The sequence below is a fragment of the Tiliqua scincoides genome, chromosome 9 (genome assembly GCF_035046505.1).
Source record: "Tiliqua scincoides isolate rTilSci1 chromosome 9, rTilSci1.hap2, whole genome shotgun sequence".
Classification (NCBI taxonomy): Eukaryota; Metazoa; Chordata; class Lepidosauria; order Squamata; family Scincidae; genus Tiliqua; species Tiliqua scincoides.
Window position 1 is genome coordinate 13,942,971 of NC_089829.1, and position 23,437 is coordinate 13,966,407.

General features: G+C 51.4%; 1 protein-coding gene across 1 annotated transcript; it reads right to left on the reverse strand.

The window, feature by feature from the left end:
• Positions 1-1,280: 1,280 nt before the first annotated feature.
• DHRS3 (dehydrogenase/reductase 3) lies at positions 1,281-21,758 on the reverse strand. The gene is made up of 6 exons (XM_066637290.1): positions 20,993-21,758; positions 9,148-9,291; positions 8,100-8,219; positions 5,872-6,110; positions 4,009-4,134; positions 1,281-2,473 (listed from the first exon to the last, which is right to left on the reverse strand). The coding sequence occupies exons 1-6, from the start codon at positions 21,185-21,187 to the stop codon at positions 2,389-2,391; spliced, it is 909 nt and encodes a 302-aa protein (XP_066493387.1). The 5' UTR covers positions 21,188-21,758; the 3' UTR covers positions 1,281-2,388.
• Between the last annotated feature and the right edge of the window lie 1,679 nt (positions 21,759-23,437).

Sequence of the window (23,437 nt, forward strand, 5' to 3'; positions counted from 1 at the left end):
CTTTCACTGAAGAGCATTCTCCTGGCTTCTAAATCAGAGCAGGCTGCTCTATGGCAAGTAGATGCTTCAGCAGTGGATCATGATGGGAGGAGAACTTGGTGATCCTTGTTATGAGGGCTGGGTTGCGGCAAGCATCTCCCGGCTTGCTTTTCAGACTTGGACGCAGAGCGTGATCCCAGTGGTGAGCCTCTTTCATGGAGCTTATCGGGCCTTACTGATCTTCTTATGGCGGAAGCCCAGCCCACCTTTCCAGAACCAACTGAATTGTCCCCTACATCCTCTCCTGTAGGTGGTGCATCAAATGATGCTCCATCCACACAATGATGGGTTGGCCTATTCTCGCCCCCCCCCCCCTTAGACTGGAAAAGGAAGAGGGGGATGTAGCAAGATAAAATGCATGGAAGGGAAGGGAGGCGAGTAGGGAGCTGAAGCTTGAGAGGTCTCTACACTTCCTCTTCTGCTGCTGCTCAGTCCCCTTTCTAATCCGGTGAGTGGAGGAATCAAGAGAAGCAGAGTGGTGGCGTGAGGTGCACAACCCATACCAATCTGCTGTCTGTTGCAACTGTCTCAGTCGGCCTCCTGCATGGGCCAGCCCTGCTCTCTAAACAGAAAGCACACATTTTGCACAAAGAAGTTCCCAAGCTTTATGTGTGACGTTGTCTGTGTTTTTAAAGAAGGACTTTGTTGAGCCGCCCTGAGGGCTGGTGTCAGTAGTTGGTCTCTGGTGAGCCCCCTGTGGATCCCCAGGACCATTTCTGTGCTTCCTGCAATGGTGGCAGAATTGTTCCCTTGGGGTGTACTGAAGGAAGAGGCTCGCTGAGGACTGTCTGGTGGCAGTCCTTGAAACCTGGAACCCGCCCTGGTTTGGTGGACCACCAGGCTCATTCAGCATAAGCAAGAGCCTCATGTTCACTCCACTTTCAGTTGCCTGAAGGCCAGTCCATTCATGAGGTTGACAGAGGCAGTTGTCCCAAGTGGTGGTGTGGCAGGTGACACCTGCCTCTGCCAGCCACGCCATTCCTCCTCTCCCTGCTGGATTCGAAAAGGAAAAGAGAGTGGAAGAGGAAGTGATGGAGATGCTGTAGACTACTATCTCTTCTCTTCCACACTTCCTGTTTGAATCCAGAGCATAGAAGGAGGAGGGGCAGTGGAGCTAGCCCCTGGAATGCCACTGAGTAAGGGGGGGGTGACATTTGGTGCCCCACTTGGATGGGGAAGCCTTGAGCTGCTTCTTGAAGTGCTAAAACAAATGAGGAGAGATCACAGTAAACTTTATCATGTTTTAATGGCTGTTCTGCCTCTTCTCCTCACTCTTGTGCAGAGGAGCTAAGATCAGGCAGGAGAAAGGCAGGCTCTTCTGTGTAGAGGAATATGCACTGAACTCCTGAACGGGATGTTTGTGCTCATGTAGCCACAGGGAGTCGTCCTTGGCTGGTTCCCACAACGTCCACATGGAGAAAGCAACTTCTTGCCTAGAAGAATCAGACTCTTTTCATGTCCAAGATGTTCACGACCTTGGTGGCTACTGACCATGATTGCTCAGAAGGTCCCCACCGTGTTCAGAGACAGCTGGCCACTCTTGGAACAAATGGCCAGACCTGTCTGCTGGAAACCGCACGTTGGATCAGAGCCTCCATGCATGGAGACACTATACCTCTAAACTCCAGTTACAGGGCAGCAACGGCAGGAGAGGGCTGGGGCCTTCACGCCTTGCTTGTGATATCTGGTTGGCCACTGTGGGAAACAGGAGGCTGGACTAGACAAGGCTTTGAGCCTGATCCAGCAGGGATGCCTGAGTTCTGGGTCTGGACTTGCATAGCAGCCTGAGGGTATGTGAATAATCCCTCCTGCTACAGACGCGCCAAGTGCCGTTTGTCTCTATTCAGCAAGCCCAGCTTCTGCAGACGTCCCTCGCCAGAGGAACATTCCGTCCCCGTCCCGTGGTATGTGGGAGCTCAAGAGACCTGCTGCTTTCTTGGCGAGAAGACACAGGGTCCAAAAATGCAGTGATGAAAAGCAGAGGCCAATCTTGACAGGGCTGGCAAACCTGAAAAGGGTGAAGACGCATCTCCAAAGAAGGGGAACCCCCATGAAATAATGTGCAGTTCCTGGTTAGCAGGTGGAAGTGCAGTTGGGGGTGGTGGTGGTGGGGTGGGCTTGGGAATCTGAAGCAGCGGTGAGACTCTGAAAGCACACTGAAGAAGGGGGTCAGCCACAGGCATCCCCCTGTTTTCTTCCTTGCCACAGCAGGCTGTTCCATCTTGGGCCAAGTCCGTGTCGTCAGGGCTGGCCAACGCGGAAGAGCAGGTGCACAGCCAGGACAGGCCTGCCAGCAATCCCGTCCAGTTGTGGCCCGTTCTGGCTTTCAGTCCAGGTTCAAAATGGCACCTACGTCCGCCCTTTGAAAGTGTTCATGCAGGTGTAGCTCCCCGAGAACTTGTGAATTTCTTCCAGTGCTGCCTGAGGAAGGATGCTACAGGGGAAAGGAAACAGACAGGATGTGACTCTCTTGTCAGTAAGAGGAAAGAAAGAGAAAAGGAAATATATCTTTACCCAGCATGTAATTAATCTGTGGAACTCATTGCCACCAGATGTGGTGATGGCTCCTGGCCTAGACTGAGGCAGCCTGAAGTTGGTTGCTTCAGGTGGCGGATAACTGGGGACAGGCATGAGAGAGTCCTTCCTGCTCACCACTATGTAGCATAAGAAAATGCACCAGTGTTGTTCACATTGGAAGAGGAATGGAGGTGGAGTAGCGGAGAGTGATGGGCTAAAGTGGGGTGAAGGCGCTCTAGCCCTTCACTCGCCTCTCCTCCACCTCCTCTTCCACCCCTCCTCTTCTTCAAATGAGAGCAAGGTGAATGAATGCTTGTGTGCTATAGGGCAGTGAAAAGGTGAGAAGGTCAATGTTTTGGCAGCTAATAGATCCTCTCATCTACCAAGGTAGGTGGGGGGGGGTGGCAGGGTGGCGAACCCCCAGGGTGAAGATGTTTCTCCCGAAAAGGGGAGCCGCCCTGAAGTCATGTGCAGGTCTGGTTAGCAGGTGGAGTGCAGTGGAGGGGGCGGGTCGGACTTGGGACATCTGCAGCAGCAGTGAGATTCTGAAAGCGCATTGAAGAAGGGAATTGGCCACAGGCACCCCAGTTTTCTTCCTTGCCACAGCAGGCCGTTCCATCTTGGGCCAAGTCCATGTCATCAGGACTTGCCAGCAAGGGAGAGCCAGAATTGGTTTATTTAACACAGAACCCCCCCCCTCCCCCCAAATCCCAACTCCTGCAGAAAATGCCGATCCTGAACAAGGACAGTCATATTCTGCTCCTTGGATGTGACTGAGATTTCCACAGAAGCACCCAATCCCACAGAAGGGGGGCCGGGATCAAGGATGGTGTAGTGGTTTGGGAGCTGAACTCAGACCTGAAAGAATCAGGTTCAAATCACTACTCAGCCATGAAGCTTCCTGGGTGACCTTTGACCAGTCACTATCTTTCAGCTGCACTGGCCTCCCAGGGTTCTTGTGAAGACAAAAGGAATAGATTCACCACGTACACCACCCTGAGCTCTTTGGTGGAAGAGTGGTATAAAAACGTGAAATATAAAGTTCTTCATGGACCACCACAATTGTTCCCATTTCTTTCAAATGTTTGTGAAAGTGCACCAGTGTCATAATGTTCGTGCTTCGTTCAGGGCATTGTGCCATCCATGGAACTGAAGAGGCAAGCTCCACAGGTGCACCGAGGGTCGTTGGACTGGGTGTAGAGGTGCGGACCAGGAAGTCATGCTCTCAAAGCCTTGTTTTCCCCCACTGGAACACTGCAAGGCTGCAGGGGTTGTGCTCATTCAAAGGTTCTGAAGCTGCAATCCTATCCACACTTTCCTGGGTGTCAGCCCCATTGAACTCAGTGGGGCTTACTTCTGAGTAGACATGCATAGGATTGGGCTGTGAGTCACTGGGCACCACAAAGGGCAAGGAGCTGTGGCATAAGTGAGACTTGAATTTGCAGGCAGTACCTTTTCAAGATAACGAGGACATGCATTGTCCAGGGAAGGAGGAGGAACGCTTGGTTCTGCTGAACAGCCTCCACTGTCCTCCTGGCCACCGTCTCTGGTTTTAACGGGGGGAAAAGGTTTGGGAACCTGGAAGCAAACACAACCCCAGTATTTCAGCATCCGCTCATACTGTCTCCCCTGGGCCCCCTCACGCCGCTGCCAAAACCATTCACCCCTCCAATTGCTCTTAACAGGAGATGCCACTCCTTCGGGCCACGACATCAGCATCCTGACTCTATGGAGGGATACATGAGCTCTGGAGACTTGTGTGCCATGTTCTGCAGGCACTCAGATGGTGCATTTTTGGCCAGAACCATCTCCTCCCCCTCAAGGAGCAGAAGAGGAAAGGAGAGAATTAGCCTAGGACTGAATTTACTGGGGAGGAAGCGGGGGGGGGGGCTGTGATGTCCCTCTGATCTTGCCCAATGAAATGAACTAACCAAGCCCCTACTCCCCAGAGACTGGGGCCACAATCTGGCTTCTTTCCTTCCACTTCCTCCATCAAGCCCAGGATGATGTAGCTGTTCAGAAGCTGAACTGAGACTTGTAAGATTCAGGTTCAAATCCCCACTAAGCTATGAAGCTTCCTGGGTGATTTGGGCCAGTCAGGGTCTCTCAGCCTCACCGACCTCACAGAGTCCTTGTGAGGACAAAAGGAGGGGAGGAACAGTGTACATCACCCTGAGGTCCTTGGAGAAAGGGTGGTATAAAAATGTGGAAAAGAACAAAGAAAGAAAAGAAGCCCCCCTCATTTATTCTCTCTCTCTCTCTCTCTCTCTGAAACACCTGCCCCCCAATTCTCTTTCACCTTCTCCTCCTTCTCTTGTTAAGAGCTGACTTGGGTGGGTAGGCAGTGTTTGGGGGTCCTGGGAGTGGGGCAGACAACCTTCATTAGCAATCAGCCTCGAGTACACAGGAATAACTTTTCTATCTAGTCATGGGGGGGGGGGAATAACTCAGCACCCCACCCTTTTCCCAGGGTCCTTGCAGTTAATACACTCCCTGATCTAACCTTCACAATCCACAACTAAAGTGCTACACAGGGAGATTTGGCCTGGAAAGCACATGACACCAAAGAAGAAGAAAACCATGTCCACGTTCTTTTCCTTCTCACCTCCTCATCAGAAAACCATGTTCTTTTCCTCCTCACCAGTGTGCAGTTGCTTGGCCAAACCATGCTCAGTTACCCAACCCAGGTGCCAGCAGGCTAGCTTGTTGGCCATGGTCAAAACCTTTGTTTCCCCTCTGAGACCATGACTGGTCAGTCTCCAGTCTCCATAATACTCCACTGACTAAAATGGTCAATCTTTCCTTCCCTTTGCAGGGCTCCTCCTCTATTGTTTCTTGGTGGGCCAGCATACCCTTTGCCCATAGAGAGGCGTCTCCTTCACCTTTAAGGAAAGAAACTCACTAGCCAAGACAAGACACGACAGGCAGCTGGCTGCCCCTAAACTGCAGGTATGAAAGTCAAAAGGAGGAAGCTGGGGCAGCCTGTGCCTGGTGTGGCCCATGGGCCAGCCTTGCTCATTCATAGATGAATGTTCAAAGCATGATGCCACAATTTGAGTTATTGGTCATAGGACGTTGCCTTCTACTGAGTCATGCCCTTGGTGGGTCCAGCATTGGTTACCCTGACTGGCAGCAGCAAAGGTTCTCAGCCCTGCCTGAAGATGCGGGATTGAACCTGGGACCTTCAGCATACAAAACAGGTGCTCTTCCACTGATCCACAGCCCCTTGTGTCCACCACTATTCCCCCCTCCCGCCCCGCAGAGTGATCTGATTCAATGGTCAACCAGGCCTTACTGGAACAACTTTCCACTGACCTGATTCTCATACCCTGAAACATCTCAGTGCTGGTGTGGAAGGGCAGGACTGTGGTTGCATTCACCCCAGGGCAGTCCAGCAGCCCCAAGGTCAGACTCTCCATAAAGGCAAAAGAAGATGCTTTGGAAGTGCAATAGTCAATGGCCCCAGGAATGGCCGACAAGGCCAGGACAGAGTTCAGACACACAATGTGCCCTTTCTGTAGCTCCAGCATCCGTGGCAAGAAGGCCTTGGTGGTCTGTGGATCAAAAGAGCAAACAACCCTGGTTAGACAGCAATCATATACAAAAAGAGGGGGTAGATGCCCATTTGGATCATGGAAGGTTAAGGGCCCAATCCAGACCACCCCTTGGGTCAGCGCAAGTCCCTTACACCAGCCCACCGCTGTCGCAGAAGTGCCATAAAGTGGTTTTGTGCCACTGGGAGAGTAAGGAGGCCGGCAAGAGCCCTGCTTGGCCAGCACAAAAGCCCGACTCTTGAGGAGGCGCAAATGTGCTTTACAGCATGTTTGCAATCCTCCTGAGCAGGCACAAGGGACTTGCACTGGCCCAAGGTGCAGTCAGGATTGTGCCCAAAATGTTGTCATCCCAACAGCCAACTGTGTGACTGCAACAGCCACCAAGCTCAGCCCATACTTTGCTGGATCAGATGGAGTTTGTCAGGAGCTCTCGGAATTTGGCTTCTTTTATTTAAAAAAAACAGGTCTTGGAAGAGTTTGACACTGAACATTTTGGAAGTCAGGGTACAACATTAATATACTGGAGAAGGGATTGCAAAGGAGAGATCTTGCGCCACAGTGATTTTGTTCAGTCCTGAAGATCTTGTCATGGTGTGTATGAAAGTTACAGATATTATTGTCATTTCCTTGAAAGTCCCCAAGTGTTTGTGACCAGAATATTTAAAGGAAATTTCTGCCCCGTACGAATCAACATGCCTACTTTGTGCATCTGTTTTTACTGGGAGGGGGATGGAGACACATCACAGGGCCTTTTCATCTTTGGCCCGCAGACTGTGGGGGACTGCACACTGAGGCCTGCTTGGCTCCCGTCTTTTTATGCTTTCGTCACCTTAAGACTTCTTTGTTCCAACAGGCATTTCAATGGTTTGATTGCCCCCTGCAGTTGTCCTTCCCGCTGGGTCTCAGTCCTTGGTTTTCTCTTTGGACGTTTGTTAATTGTTGAGTGATTTTGATCTATTCACTTATTTATTTAAAATTGTTTTCCACTTCTCATTTGCCAAGGCAAATTCCCACGGCATCTAGTCTGCATTTTAACTGTCAAGTCTTTGTGAACCACCTTTGGGGGGGGGGGGGGTCTCTGAAAGGTAGGAGATGAATTCCTTGACAAATCAATTAAATCAGTGGTTTTCAAACTTTTTACAACCCCCTAGAGACTTTTGCCTGATTTATAAATGCCAAGGGTTGTGGCTATATTGGTGAGTGGGCAGCAGTGCACCCTTCCAAGTAGTAGCTTGTTTAATCCTTGATGCACATGGCCTGAATCTGCCCTGTCAAGTTTCATGAACCCCCCAAACTGGATCATGACCCGCTGGTGGGTCCCAGACCCACAGTTTGAGATCCACTGAATTAAAAAAAAATATTAATCTTGGATAAATTCCTCGATAAATCAATACAACTAAATTATGTGTTCTTATGCTAGGTTAATTGGCTTGGTGCACATGGTATATGTATTTTTAATTCAAAAGAAAATCAGTCACACAAGGACTCGGGGTGGATCCAAGGGGGGAGCATGGGTGCATGGCCTCCCCTCCCAAAGTGTTGCCAGCAGGGAAGGGCAACTGCTGGGATGGGGACCAGCCCAAGCATGGCTGGGAGCCCAGTTCTACCCACCTGGAAAAGGTGGCTCCAGAGGGCAGTCGTAATGGGAGCCCAGGTCTACCCAGCAGGTAGATCGGGGCCCCAAGTCTGTGTGGGAGCCCAGGGCTACCCACCCAGCAAACTTCAGCCACAGAGGCCAGTTTAACAGAAGGCCTGGGTCTACCCACCTGGTTGACCTGGGCTCTGAGGTTGGTAGTGCTCATGACCCCGCCCCCAAACACAGACACTGGATCCACTACTGCAAGGACTTGCATAAAAGAGCCACAAACTTAGCACCATTTGACAGCACAGTGTAGCAGAAGGCTGGCAGGAGCCTCTCCAGGTTTTTCCCACCGGCCTCTCTCTTCCTCCCAAGTCTGATCCCACTGGGAGACAGGGAGGCTGCCTTACCCAGAACTGCCCCAGAGTGTTGATGTGCTGTGATTTGAGCAAGGCATCGTCGTCGCTGTCCATCAGGCTCTTGCCATGCACGACAGCGGCATTGTTCACTAGGATGGTGATGTCTCCCACCTGGACAGGAGAAAAAGGGGAGCACCCACTCATAAGATGATCAGGCCCATGTCCAGCACCTCAGTTCCCCATAGCAGTCCCTTCGTGCCTCCAAGGAGACCACAAGCAGGACATTAAAGGAAAAGGAATCCTGCTGCCTTGTTCCCAGCATTTGGTAGTTAGAGGTAGACTGCTCCTGTCTGTGAAGGTTCTACTGAGCTCTCCTGAAACAGAGGGAGATGCCTTCCACTGAATCCAGATCAATGCTCTATCTAGCTCAATATTGTCGAAAACTGACTGGCACTGGCACTCAAGGTTTTTAGGGGAGGGCAGGGGGACGTTCGAGGAAGGGGGTGGAACAGCAACTTGCACCCAGATCCTATCCACTGTTTCCCAGTTCATCTTGCCCCTTTCCTCGCCTCAGATTTATGCCAGTTCCATAGCTGTCATGGGTCTGAGGAGACCCAAAGGCAGCCTCTGTGGAGGCAAGTAAAGACATATATTGCTTACCCCCATTTTGCATACTGGTTGCATCCCCTCCTCCCCCAAGCATACAGTGCAGCCTCAGGATTGGGCTGTCACTCAGCTTCAGGAGATGGCTGTAGCCTGTGCCTTCCAACCGTGCTCTGTGACCCACAGTGGGAAGGAACTGGATCTAAACCCATGTGAGAATCAAATTTGAACTTCTGAAGAGCGCAGTGACCAAATCCCCCCTCTCCAGCTGCTCAGAGGTCAACCTCACCAAGGGTTAGCACAAAGGTTCCAGGGGAGCCGCGGAATCCTTGTGAAAAACCCGCTGCCCTATACGATGTATAGGATTGTAGCCCTAATGGGGAGCTACAGCCAGTGACCTAGTAGGTCAACGGCGCAGCCAGTCACTAAAGTTTGGGAACCACTGGGTTAGCGGGTTCTCTGCTAAGTTCTCCAAGGCACAGCGCTGGCCACTAACCTTTTCGCGGACAGCTTTGGCCTGTCTGTAGACCTCCTCTCGATTCCCCACATCACAAATGAAATAATGGCACTCCGTCCCCATTGCTCGGATCTCTTCGGTGGTCTCCTTCAGGCACTTCTCGGTTCGACCCCACAGGATAATCTGCAGGAAGACAACCAGCTCTGTGATCAGAAGGGGAAAGAGTTGTGTCTCCCCCTCCTCCCCTCAACCCAAACCACAGAATGATCAGCACATCCTCTTGAAAGATGCCCACAGAGCATATAATCCCGACTGAGGTCAATAGCTGGAAAGATCCTGTAAGGCATTATGAACCAGGATGTCTAGGTAAGTACTTAGAGAATAACAGGGTGCTTTCCAGGAGCCAGCATGGATTTATCAAGAACAAGTCATACCAGATGAATTTCATCTCCATCTTTGAGAGAGCGACTGATCTGGTGACTGTGGAACGCCAAACAAAACAGGACTTACTTCTGAGTAAACCTGGTTAGGATTGTGCCCTTATTCTAGCAAGTTCCACTAAATGGCTGTAGGTCAACCTGCAGGGAGATGTGGGGGTGGAGCGCCACAGAGCTCTGTGCCGGGCCCTGCAGCAGTCAGCATTTTTGTCAATGATCTTCTTGATAGTGGGGGAAAGGAAACGTGTGCCTCAGGCTTTTGCATCTCAGACTAGATCAGTGATTTTCATCCTTTCTACACCACACGGTACACTGGCAAGGCGCTAAAATCTTCCAGGCAATGCACACTGAACTGCTGGTGGAGGACCCACATCCCCCAGTGACCCTACTAATAAATGATGCTTCCCCAAACTCCTGCAACATGCCTGCAGAACATTTGCAGTGCACTGATGTGCCACTGGTTGGAAATCGCAGGGCTCAGTAAAAGGAGGGCAGGGGAAATAGTTGGGGGGTGTTGTAGGTCTGCAGTTGTCAGAGGCAACAATGGCGCTTCAGAGGTTTCCATGCAGGCGCATCCCCTCCAGGGGTTGACTCAAGTCACCACGAACACCCCTGAAATGCCTGCTTGTGCACTTCCATGCTGCAGGCCTTTGGGGGAACATTGCTGCACAGTGCACAGTGGGCAGTACTGGGACAAAAATGCAGCATGTGCCTGATGGTGGGCAAGGAAGAGGGTCCGAAAGCCTTCCCCATGTCCTCGGATAAGACAGCTTCCTGTCCTGGCCTCCCTCCAACCCTCTCCTCTCCCCCACTCCCCCAGCCTCTGCTCTCCCTGGCTGCCTGCCTGCCCTCTCCCAAAAGAGCCACGCTCTCCTTTTCTAAAAGTTACTGACCAGAAAATTGTGGAGGGCAGCAGCCCAGTGAGGCGGTTAATCCCTGCTGGGGAAGGCTGGCTCGTGGAGGCTTCCTGCCCTGGGTTACCTCTGGGTGACCCCAGCAGTTGGCAGCCAGGTGCAATGTTCTTACGCCACTGTTGCGCAGGGAGCAGAGATGCTGCCGGTGGGGGCACGGGGGGGGGAGCAAGAGGGCCAAGCTGCTTCTGGTGGATCAGTTGCAGGTTGCTAATTGCTCTTCCCTTGAAAGAGCAGAGCTGGGACTTCCAAGAGACCTGCTGTGGTTGTCATTCTATGGCTTGTTCCTGTGCAATGGCAGCAAAGCCTTGCACTTGGACCCTTATGGTGTACTGGGTCCCCATGTTCGCCCCCCTCCCCACGGTTTCCTGATGCCTGGCAGCATTACTTCCTCTGACCCTCCCTGCTGGCCAATGGGGTCACCCCCGAGAACCATTTTCAACCTATTTCACTGCACAGCACACTGACATGGTGCGAACAATCTCAAGGCACACCATCAGGTTTTGTTTTGTTTTACAATGGACAGGGCACACCACACTGCCAGTGGGGGGGGGCTCACACCCCCAATGGCCCTCCTCCCCCAAACAACCCTCCCCCAAACTCCCTCTGCAAACCTACAAAGCATTCGTGGCACACCAATGTGCCTCGGCACACTTGTTGAACACTGCTGTCCTAGAGCAGTGCTTTGCACCCATAGTTCAGTGGTGGGACCCTTCGTATGCAAAAGGTCCCAGGTTCAAGGTCCCAGGTTCACAAAAGGTCCCAGGCTGGCCACAAAGATGTCCAGAGCTGCTGCCTGCAAGTCAAAACTTACTCAAGAGGAGGCCTGGTGTCTCCAGGAATCAACATCCAGTTCTAGGTGACAACTAAAAACATCCCTGTAGGTTTGGACAGGGGCCTCCCTGGCTACGTGACATTGCATTAGGCTGGAGCAAGAATCTCCAGGTGTAGCTTTAATCAGAGTTGGCAACCCTCCTTGGGAAGGGAAAGGAATGGGCATTTTTGCTTCATTCATGTTTGTGCATGTGCGCCGTTTGCCTTCCCAATGTGATCTGAGTATCAAGACACAGCACAATTTTCTCTTTCTCACTCGTGCTGCTGACACCAGTTATCAGCGGAAAAGCTGATTCTGGGACGTGTGAACAGGTGTGATGTGTAGCACCCCCCCTTTCTTCATGATGCTGCCCAGCTACCTTTCTGCCCAATCCTACTCCCCACCATTGGTGCCGATATAGTCGTGCTGGTGGAGTGCACACTACATCCGATGGTGGGGAGGCACAATCAGGTGACCTGGCATAGGTATGTAAAATATTTTTACTTACCTCTGCATAGGCTGTTGATGGCCTATGGGTCTCCTTGGACCTACGCCAGCTATACAGCTGGGTTACGTACAAGTAGAGAAAGGGGGTGGGGTGAGCAGAAAAATGGGGTCTAGGATCTGGCATGTGTGTTTGCTGTTGAGAGCCTCCCCCTCTGGCCTGCTTTAGATTGTACACTTCTTGGGGCAGAGACTTGTCTTCCCCATTCCTGCAAAAGGCCATGTACACTTTATGGCGATAAATTTATGTGCCTCACACAGGATGAGAAGACAGGGGCTTATAACTGGAAAGAGACACAAGGGTGACCACAGAAGGTGGGGGAGAGAAGTGGAGGGAAACCGGGAACTGAACATCAATGAGCACATGTTCCACCATGTTACCAGGAGTCCCTAAATCTGTGAAGAAAAAGCAAGGCAACAGACAGTGCTTTCCTCCTGATGCCATCATGGCGGCTCTCTTTCAGGATTCCAGCCGCAAACAAAAATGAGGCCATGATTTCACCTTGCTCAGTCTTCTCCCTGAAGAGTCACTGTGAACAAAAGTCACTGTGTTTTCAGCCACTGTGTTTGCTCTTGCTTAGGCCATTACCCTTGTGTAAACAGGACTGTTTGTGTGTCCCTGGCTAAAGGTGCCTGCCTGGCCTCAGTATGGTCAAAGTGCGCACAAAGCTAGAACATGTGCACCAAATTGCTCTCGGTGTATCCGTAAAGCCACACACACAACACAGAACTGAGCTATGGCTGCTCCTCACAGGGGTTCCTGACCAGCTTCCCCTGCAGGTAAGGACCAGAAAAAGACCTCCTTTGCTTCAGTGAGGCTATTCAGTGCCTTAGAATTTGGAGGTCATGTCTGTCAAAGCTACTAGTCACAATGGCTATGCGCCACCTCCAGGTTTAGTGGCAGTCTACCTGTGCATACGAGTTCCAGGGGGGGCAATTACAGGAGATGAGAAGTCTCCCTTGCGATCCTGCTTGTTGGCTTCCCAGAGGCAGCTGCTATGTGCGTGTGTGGCTTTGCCACTACGGCAAGTGGAATGCTGGACTAGAATCAGAGTTGGAAGGGGACCACAAAATCATCTAGCCCATCCCCCTGCCTGTAGCAAGAAATTCTCTTACAGACTCTCCAGCAGGTACTTGTTGAGCCTCTGCTTTAACATCTCCAGTGAGATCTAGATGGACCTTTGGCCTGATCTAGCAAGGTTCTGATTTTTTTTTTAAACCACTACGTTAATTTTAGGTTGTGTTTTATAGTGTTTCATAGATCAAACATCTCAATCGTCTAACGTCTCTTGCTTGAAAAACTTTATAGCGTCAAGTCGCTATTTAATTTTTTTTTTTTAATTAAAAAAGCAAATCTGTGCCACTCAAACACCTGCACACTCCTTGTTTTTTCTGAAAGGGAGATTTGGTACCAGCAAAAGCTGACATTGTCTTAAGGAGAGCTTTGATGTTTAGAACAGATCATTAAGTGGCTCCTTCACAACACCTGGAAGGAAGGTAGGTAAACAACAGTCAATCCCTAACCATTGAGATAATGGAAAGCAAATAGCAGGAGGTGTCAGCAGGGACTGCAAAGATACAGAGCTGTATTTGGAGAAGGAAAGGAGTGGGGGGGGGGTCCCTTCCATCAGGTTCATAATCTTAGGGGGGGAAAGCAGGGTGAGAATTGTTTGTATTAATCTGCCCTATAAACTGCCCACTTTGGGGGGAGTGAATGTAAGGATGTCACACAGAAGGGGAAGAATTTATATCTTGTGGCTCCTGGGGGCACTAGAACGGATGGGTTGACACACTGCAGTGATATAGATTAGACACGAGGAAGAATTTACTGGGACAGTCTGCCTTGTGCATTGTGGTCTCTCATTTTCAAGCAGAGGCTGGGTGACCACCTGTTAGGGATGCTGTCACCATTGCCTGAACTGTGCACAGGGTTGGAACAGATGAGTTCCAAGGTGCCTGCTAGCTCTCACATTCTAGGATTCTATGTATACTACCTCGAAACTTGGGAGATTCAATGCAGCCATCACGAACAACAGCGATTGACATAAGAACATAACGGTCTTGCTGGATCAGGTCAAGGGGCACCTAGTCTAGCCTCCTGTATCTCATAGTGAGCCCCCCCCCCCAGATCCTCAGGGAGCAAACAAAACAACAAGATACCTACATCCTGTTACCACTCCCTTTAATCTCTCATTCAGATATAGCCTACTTCTAGAACCAGGAGGTCCAACCCCCATGGCTTGCAACCTGTGATGGACTTTTCCTCCATCAATCTGTCCAATGCCCTTTTCAATGAATCTGGGCCAGGTTCTATCACCACTTCCTGTGGCAAGGAGTTCCACAGTTTAATTACATGCTGGGTAAAGAAATATTCCCTTTTGTCTATCCTGACTCTTCCACCAGCCAATCTGAACGGCTGTCCCCTGGTTTTTGGTGTTGTGCGTGAGGGAAAGGAACTTTCCTCTATCCACCCCATGCATATTTTCTGTGTCTCATGTCCCTCCTTGGTCGCCTTCTTTCTAGATCAAAGAGCCCCAAATGCTGTAGCCTTTCCCTGTAATCCCCAGAGGTGAGCAACCTTGCACTGACATCCCAACTTTCTTCCAAGATAGAGGTTCAGGTAGCCACCAGATAGCCACACATCCAGGCACCGACCAGGCTCAGGCCTGCATGGTTTCAGCAAAGAGGCTGTCATGTACCTTCCAACCCTACTGTGGGTCCCATGGCTGTAGCTCCGCACACTTCAGCTAGTCAAGAGTTATTCCCCACCCACATTGGTCAGAAATTGCACTCGTGACAAGCACATCACAGCCCTGTGGCAAAGCAAATGCCTCAGCTGCTTGGTGGCTTCCTCCTATGAACCCCCAGTCAGCCCCTTTCCCTTCGATGGGGTGGGACAAGTCTGGGCACACTTGATGGCTGGTGCATCATTGTGCCATGTAGCAGACTGTGCAACGAGAGCTCAGAGAAGTGGAAAGGGGTGGGTGGATGTGTGCGAAAACTCCCATGTAGTTGCCAAAGTGCAATGCAAGTGGCAGACTCCAGGGTTAACGGGGGAAACTTTGTGGCTGGTGGCTGAAGCCCATCCTCCCTTCACAGCCTTCCTTCTGTGTGAGCGATAAACAATTGTCATGATGTCATTGGGGGGGCGGGGGCTGGCTGACCGGCCGATGAACCCTCAGCCACAAAAGAGACAGGAGGTGCCAATTCCCTCCGCCTGCCCATGTGAGCCTGCAGGCACTCACACATATACATGCGCACACAGAGGAACGGATCAGACCCCTTCGATACCAACACCAAGGCTTCCGGCACAGAGGCAGCAGCCTTGTCCTCTCTCGTCTCCTGCAAGCCAAACTCACAGACGAACCATGTGATGAATAAAGCCCTTTTAGTGCTTTTCAGATATCAGAAGGGGAGGAGGATGCTTCCCCACAAGGACTTGCATGGTAGCCACCCAGGTGCGCAGCTGGTAGAATGACCTGGGCTGCTACAAGACTATAAGCGACAGAACTGCACCTTAAAAAATTATCCCAAGAGATCCCTGCAAGCAGAAATCTAGCTCAGCCAGGAGGAGGCCGTCCTGCACAAGAGATCACTTTGGTCCTTTAATTGCCATCAGTGGGGCAACCAAACCAATTTCATGCCAATGATCAGTTACAGGAAGGGGGAAGGGGATACTCAAATCCCCCTTTTTCTGGTGACAGGGATGTCACTCCTGAAACAGAACCCTGCGACTCTCTCCCCACATTGTGACTTGATGTCCCTCTTGATTCCTACTGCTGCACAACATGCTGTGAACCGCAATCACAGAGGGGGCAGAGTAAGAAGGGCCCTGAGTTAATTAGGCATAATTTACGACCAAACTAAAGGAGGGTAGATGCAATTTAAACTCCACCAAAGTAGCCTTTCTATTGTCAAGTCTATTAATTAGAATCAAATTAATCCCTGCTGGGACAAAGGTCCGACTGCACGAGTTTGACCCATCCCTGCTGGCTTCAGCATTATCAATTGGTGGCTTCAGTGCGACCTTGACCCGATTCTGGGTCAGCGCTTTCGGGGCCGAAGGAGACCGAACCAAGCCATGAAGATGGCTCAGATCACTTCTGCTTTAATCCAGTGTTTGCGTTGTTTGGGAACCTGGCCTTTGGAAGCAAATAGGACAATCAGTTCTCTTTTTTGGTGCATACGGAAAGCCAGAAAGTACCCATCAAAGTGGTGGCCTGCACAGGGTCCATTAGTTTCCCATCCTTCAGGTGTCACATAGGACTCCAAAGCTCACCTCAAAGGGCAGTTGCCAAAGGACAGCTACACCATTCCTTTACTCAGCACATTATTAATCTGTGGAACTCCTTGCCACAGGATGTAGTGATGGCACCTAGCATAGATGTCTTTAAAAGGGGGGTGGAGAGATTTATGGATGTTACAAGCCATGATGGGTACGTGTAGCCTCCTGGTTTTAGAAGGAGCCTAAGCATGAATGTCAGGTGCAAGGGAGTGGCAACTGAATATAGTCTCTTGGAGTCTTGATTCCTCCCTAAGGCATCTGGTGGGCCACTGTGAGATACAGAAAGTTGGATTAGGTAGACCAGGGCTCTTCTGACGTTCTTACCAATGGAGAGTGTGTGATGACTATGTTTTGCACCTTTCTTCCTATCTCTCTGAATTCGAAAAGTGCAGAGCAGAAGTGTGGAGGTGAGGGATGGTTAGCGTTGGAGACACTCTAGCTCACCACTCTCCTTTCCTTTACACATGAGAGACATTCTAGCCCCCCACTCTCCTTTCCTCCACACTACATCTTTTGCTCCATTTCCCTCTTGCTTTTCAAATCTTGGAAGTGGAAGGAGAATGAATAGAGGATGGTCTGTCATCAGGCATGGCCTGTCATCAGAGAGAATGATATTTGATGTTCTGCCTCAGCTGCCAGAAGGCCCTGGTCTCTCTCTCTCTCTCTCTCTCTCTCTCTCTCTCTCTCTCTCCCCCCCGCCTCCATTTGTTTGGATCTACTGCTTTGGCCTCAGTCCAGGTCAACAGCATCTTGCCTGGAAGATCAGTATTTCTGCCCACCCTTAAGCTCATGACTCAACACGAGCTGATGCCAACACCAAGCAGTGAAGTCAAATTATCGGTGTTACAAAATCGTGGTGGAAGGGAAGCTTCTTTCAGAATCCACATAAGACGAGTGGCACAGAACCAACGAGAGCCGCAAAGGAAGGGAGATGCAGTTGGAGGAGCAGGACGTGGACGGGGCAAATAGTGACAGAGGACAGGCACGGCAGAGGAAGGAGCAGGTGCCGAGGACCTCTTGCAAGATGCTGTCAGTTTCAGTACCTTTATTGGCATACAGTTAAAAGATCATTACTTTCATACAGCTAAAAAAAAAATTGTTTGCTTATAACATACCAACTTACAATTAACTCCCAAAATTCAGAGACTTCAAAGAAATGGGGGCACGCTTCAGATTAGACGCCACAATTTGCGAGATAAATGTGGCTATCTGGGAAATGGTGTTAGGGTCAGTGGAAGCTAATAAGGCTTGCAATATAGCAGAATCCTCCAAGAAAAAATTGAGATAGGGTTGGAGAGCTGGACATTTCCTCCTGGCCTCATAATGAAGCGGACAATGGAAAAGAAGATGGACTAATGTGTAGAAACAAGATGCTGTCAAACAGAGCAGGGCGCAGTCTGGAAGCTGCATCTGGGAGTCATGTATGTCCAGGAAAGGTGGCCAGTCTTAGTCTCATCTTCATCCAACTGCTGAGTTCAGTATCTCACTTGCCACAAGGAGCACATCACGATTCCCTCGAAATCCCTGCACTGGCTTCTTGACCACTTTCAGACCAGCACAAACTCTTTGCCCATGGATGCAAAGCCCGCCATGGCTTCAAACCTCCTCTCCTTTCAGACTGCATGTCCTACTGTGCTGACTTCACTCCCCCAGCTCCTCCACCCCCAAGCACCCACAACTCTTGTGTTCACTCAAAGGAGCCTGCCCTTCCTCCCTTGCTGCCCCTCATACCTGGAGCCACCTTCCCAAACACCTGTGCGATGCTCCTTCACCCACAACCTGAAGATTCCCCATTAGTAGGAAAGCTTTGGCATTACATTTGACCACCTCCTTTCCCTAAACATAAAACTGAACACGCTTCCCATTAAATCCATGCCCCTGCCCTCCCACTGTTATGTGTCTTGGTCAGCATCTAGACTGGAAGATCACTGGGGCAGAGAATTCTTTTCATTCTGTATAAATCGATACTGATGGCACTGCATAAATCAAACACTACTGTTGTTGTTATTGTTATACTGTGCTTCACCACAGCCTATGCTGGACTAGTTACGTTCTGCAATTCAGGATATAGCCAGGATCCTGGGAATCGCAGAGACAGCATCATAGGATTTCTGCAGTTCCAAACACTGCTGATTTCTGGAGCTGAGTCATATATGTGCAGTTCTGAGTAAAGTTGCTTTTTGCAGCTCATATGTGGTTATTTACACCTAAGGTGTGCAGGTGTTTTTCCAAGTTTTTGGGTTATCATCATCATCAATATTAATATTGATAGTAGTAGTAGAGAATAAACAGAACGGTGCGATGAATAAATAGAACTTCCCCCAAAGCTAAGCCGCCCTGGGTCCCTTTGGGGAGAGGGGTATAAATAAAGTTTATTATTATTATGTGCATGCACCACGAATGTGCATCACGCATAGCGCAAACAGAACCAGTCAGATAATTAAAGTCTCATTCAGACTGGCCAATAATGTCTCACTGGGCCCTCACTATCTCAATTCTATGGCAGATAGAAAAGAAAGGAATGTAATTCAATGTACCCTAATGCAGCAGCTATATTTGGGCTACATTAATATATGTGAAGGAAAAGCACAAAATGTAGCAAGATATTATCTCTGTCGGCCTTCGCTCTTGCAGGCTGTTCTAGCAGAATCTGCCTTGCTGCGTTCCTCAGAACCTATTGCTTCCTCTCCTCCACCCACTTTCCATCACGGCTATCACCCTGGGGGATTTGAACCTGTGGCTGGCTCTCTGACGCACTAACCATTACACCACACTGCACCCTTGAACAAAACAAGGCAAGAACATGCAGTATTTTTAAACAGATAAGGCAAACCTGTGCTAAGCAAGAAGGCCAGGTGCAAGGCAGTCTCACTCAGTGCAGCCCAGCCTCCCGGGAGAACGCACGGCACAGCTAGACGAGGCTGAAAGTGAAACTTCAGGCCCTTGCAGCAAGCCACACACACATCACACGTGCGCTTCGCTCCCCAGCACATGCATCACAAGCAGCAGCTATATCACCAAAGTACATCTCCAAATTGCCAGCCAGCAGGTAACGCTCAGCTGGCGCACACGTGCGCATTCAATGTTTTGATCAAGTTGGAACAAGAATCAGACATCGGGAGACTGCCTGGCACCTCTGTGCTGACTGAAGGTATTTTCCCACAGTGACCGAAGCACACAGTCCAGCACAGACCCCACCCCTTTGGAATCTTTGCCACCAATCAAAACCTCCAGGCTCTGTCCTGTCTCCTTGGCTGGTGGACCCAAAAGGATTCCCCATATCTGTTTCCCTGCCCCAACAGAGCGCACTTGGGAAGTGCGCAGGTGTTGAAGGTGGAAGCCCCCAGGTTTCATCACTGGCCTCTTGACAGAAGATCTTTGGTTAGCTGGGTGGGGAGAGTCACTCGGAAAGTCACTGGCAGTCAGGAGATGTGGCTGGGTTTCACAGGCCAGTCATTGGACTCGAGAGCACTTTTAGTGGTGCATTTTTGGTGGGCTGGCTGCTCGCTCTGCACAAGGGGGTTCAGATCACATCACCACTCATCCATCATCCACCCGCAGTTGTCCTCAACCTTCAATCGTGCAAGTGCGAACGCAGCAACTTTTTGGAGCACAGCAAGAACAGCACATGTGTTGCATGTGCAGCTGAGCAGTCTCTTCTGAAAGGCCCAGATTCAAGACACCAAAATGGGAACTGCAAGGGTAAAAGGGGCTGGGATGTTACTGTAGTGTGGGAAGGCAACTGCACATGTAGCTGCAAGCAGGCAGGAGCCACCTGGCTTGTGCTACCAGAAGCATGCCTGGAAGAGCCCTCAGTGCAACGTTGATCGGACCTGTCTACAGGAATGGGCAGGAACAAACAAGCCAGTCAGGCTACAGTGGGTAGGCGGATGACACCGACCTCACCCAAGGCAAGAAAGCGGCTCAGCCAGCCCACCTTCTTCAAGCCGAGTCTGATTTAGCAAATCCACTGTCACCAGAGGTGCCTTTGAAAGACACGCTCATGGACCAGAGTGCAATATCAATTGCTGCACCAGTGAAATGGACCCTGCATGTTCAGGGGCAGTCTACCTGAGTACTAGATGCTGTGGGGCGGTGTGTGTGTGTGAACAGATGGGGAGGTCTGCCACCCTCACGCCCCACATATGGGCTGCCCACTGAGGTGCTGGATAGCTTGAACCACCTTAGTTTGATCCACTGGGGCTCTGATATTGTTCTTTTAGATAGATAGATAGATAGATAGATAGGTAGGTAGGTAGGTAGGTAGGTAGGTAGGTAGGTAGGTAGGATTTTATTTTTGTTCTTTTGGCTGTCTGCCTCTCATATTCAGGCATACTCTGCCAACAACCCCCCCACCACCACCACCTTCACTGCCCTTGTTGGAATCTGTTGTTCTAATTCCTAGTGCGTTCAACATGAATCAACAACAAAAGAGTGCCTCTGAGCATGTGCAGAGCTGCATGTCCCTCACCAGAGTGGGGGTTGGGAAGCAGAGTATCCAGATTACTCAGGGAGCCCTGAGCTTCAGGCAGGCGGCGGCACCCAAGGGTGCCATTTCAACACGAACCAGTGGCCCGCTCTGGGCTGGGAGTATTTGGGGGGGGGCGAATTGAAAGGCAGGGGTAGGGTGGAGGCCCCTCCCTGGGTGAGACTTTTGCGATTTGCAGGGTGTGTTTGGAGGGGGGGTGTACTAGACCGCAAATTCCAAAATATGCAAAAAGTGTGTGTGGGGGGGGGGGAGTCCAGACTCTCATGCACAGAAACCTGAGCAGGCAGAAGCCCCCCCCCCTCCAAAAGACATTGAGAAAAGTGACGCGTTTGTTCGGATGGGGGGGGAATAGTGGTATAGCCCTCCCCAGGAACGCTGCCGGGTCGTGTGCCCCCTTCCCACCGCCTGGCGCCGGGGCGCCCGCTTCCCTCTCCCAGCGCTCACCTTCCGAGCCCCCCGCTTGGCGAACTCCTTGGCCAGGTAGCGGCCGATGCCTCTGCCGCCGCCGGTGACGAGCACGCTGTCCTGGGCCAGGTCCCGCAGCCTGGCCGGCAGCGCCGAGCACACCGCCGCCTTGGCCAGCAGGTAGAGCATCTGGACGGGGAAGAGCAGCAGGGAGCCCAGCCGTTTCCACACCATCCTGCGCGCACTCCAGGCTGGGGGTGGGGAAGGAAAAGGGGGTGGGGGTCCCCCTGGGGTGGCCTTCGAGGGACACCAACTGGAGGGTCTTCCCCCAAACCCCCCGGGGGGATCAGCTCCGCAGGTCCAGCGGCAGCCCCGGGGTCAGGTACGGACGCGGTGCTCCCGCGGTGGCTCTAGGGCATCTCTTCCTCGGGGAGCGCAGGAAGCCGCCGCTCGGAGGGGGAGAGACTTGGCCAGAAGTTGCTTCCTTCTTCCTCGCCGAGACGGGCTGCCTCCCCGGGCATCGGGCTGGGGCGCCCCCTCCTGCTGCCCTGTGGCTGCTGCCGCTCCGGAGGGGCCCCCTGGCAGCCAGGCCACCCCCAGCCGCCCCCTGCGCGGGCGATCCCCCTGCCCTGGCCACCTCGGACCGGGGCCACCGCCGGTCTCAGCCTTCCACGGCTCTCTTGCCCTCCGGGGAGGTTTTATACCCCATTAAGCCTGAGTGACAGCTAAAGTGTTGGAGGGGGGGAGCCAGAGAGGGAGGCTGAGAAGAGCTGCCTCCCCCACTGATTCTCTGTGTGCGCCTGGCTGGGCTGAGTCCCCTCCCCCAGCAGCACAACACACACACACACCACTTGTGTGTGTGTGTGTGTGTGTGACGCTGCTGCCTCTTGCGTCCCAGCCTGCAAGCCAGGACTTGCTGCCTTGCTGTAAGCCAGGCACTTTGTAACTGAGAGGCAGAGCAGGCAGAGCCTGGCCTGCCTGCTCTGATAACACACACACACACACAGGCAACAACACTCACATGCACACACAGAGAGAGCCAACAACACACACAGACAGGTACAAATACAGAGAGAGGAAACAACACACCCAAGCACAGGCTGTTCAAACTCCAGGAGTGGGGCAAGCGACAGGTTCCAAAGTCCAGGACTCAGTGCACTCCCCTGGCCTGGTGCGCCTGCCCACTCTTGCCAAGGCGCAGGAGAAACTTACTTCTCCCCAAACAACAAACGTGTCCTGTGACACCTGGGAACTGAACACATTGGCTGCAGCCCATCTTCTCAGATGCAGGTCCTTCTGTTCCCCCCCCCTTCTTAAACAGCAGAATCCACTGCCAAAATAAACTGCGAGAGGGAATGCGACAAGTGAGGACTCCCCAAGCTGCAACACTGATGTGGCCATCAATGTGTTGGACTTTGCAGTGGTACCTGATAGTTTGCTGTTTCGGCTGCTGCAGGCAAACATGATGTCCTTTCCCACAAAGCCCCAAATAGGGATCCCATGACAGAATCACCCCCCCCCCAAAAAAAACCCCTAAAACTTCCAGAGGGGTAGCTTCATTAAGGCTAATACAAAGGCAAAAAGTCTTGTGGTGCTTTTAAGTCTAACAGATTGATTCAGCGATTACAATCCACTTTCTCAGATCACGATCCCCTTTGCTGATGATGATTACAAGATCCCCCGATCCCTCTAGCTAGGCTGTGCTAATGATGGCCACAGGAAGGAAAATAATCTGCACTCAGAAAACTAGCATGTCAGGATTCTAGTTGGGCCTTGACCTTGACATGCTAATTTTCTACACACGGAATCTCCTTATGGCAGAGCAATCCATTAGGGACCTCCACCAGCAGGCTAACGTGGGATAGGCCAGATACATGGCAGTGGATTTCAGGCAGGATGAAAGGCTATCTGAAGGAGACACCGCTGACCCTCTAGGCCCACTGAACTCAGATGGCTCCAATCTTGTTGAATTCCCATTGAAATGAATGGTTGCTTGCTGCCCCCCCCCACGAGTGGCCATTCATTTCAGTGCAACCTGTGCAAGAAAACTTCTCCAGGAATGGGGCCTGCATGTGAATTTTGGCTGCAGTCTTATGCGCACTTTCTTGCTTTAGGCTTTGCTGAAGCGTCAACCTAGCCACTCAGAGCCGACTGATGATCAGTCCTACCCTGTCTCAGTATTGGGGTGAGAGACGGGGGTGGTCTTTTGGCAACCACACAAAAGAGGGTGAGAATTCCCTTGGCGGCAAGCCCCAGGCTGCGCATGCTTTCATCCTGCACTGGGGAGCACTATGAACAAAGCCCTGTTAGATTCCTAATGGGGAACAGAGCAGGGCACTAATCTCCTTCTTATGTCAAGGCTTTAGTCAAGAGGGTTACTTACTGCACAGAGGTTTCTTTTGCAATCTCTGTGTTAGAACTGGGTGAAGGGGAAAGGATGTTGTAATCGGGGGCCTGGCCTTGTTTGTACGGCTGCTCCCGAGA

Bases quoted from the DNA above. Each gene is read 5' to 3' on its own strand.
- DHRS3 (XM_066637290.1), bottom strand. From the start codon at position 21,187: ATGGTGTGGAAACGGCTGGGCTCCCTGCTGCTCTTCCCCGTCCAGATG. The intron at 8,220-9,147 runs GTTAGTGGCCAG...TCTCCTGTCCAG, and splicing joins CCAAAGCTGTCCGCGAAAAG to GTGGGAGACATCACCATCCT. The intron at 2,474-4,008 runs GTACTGCCTGCA...TTTCCCCTGTAG, and splicing joins GTCCTCGTTATCTTGAAAAG to CATCCTTCCTCAGGCAGCAC.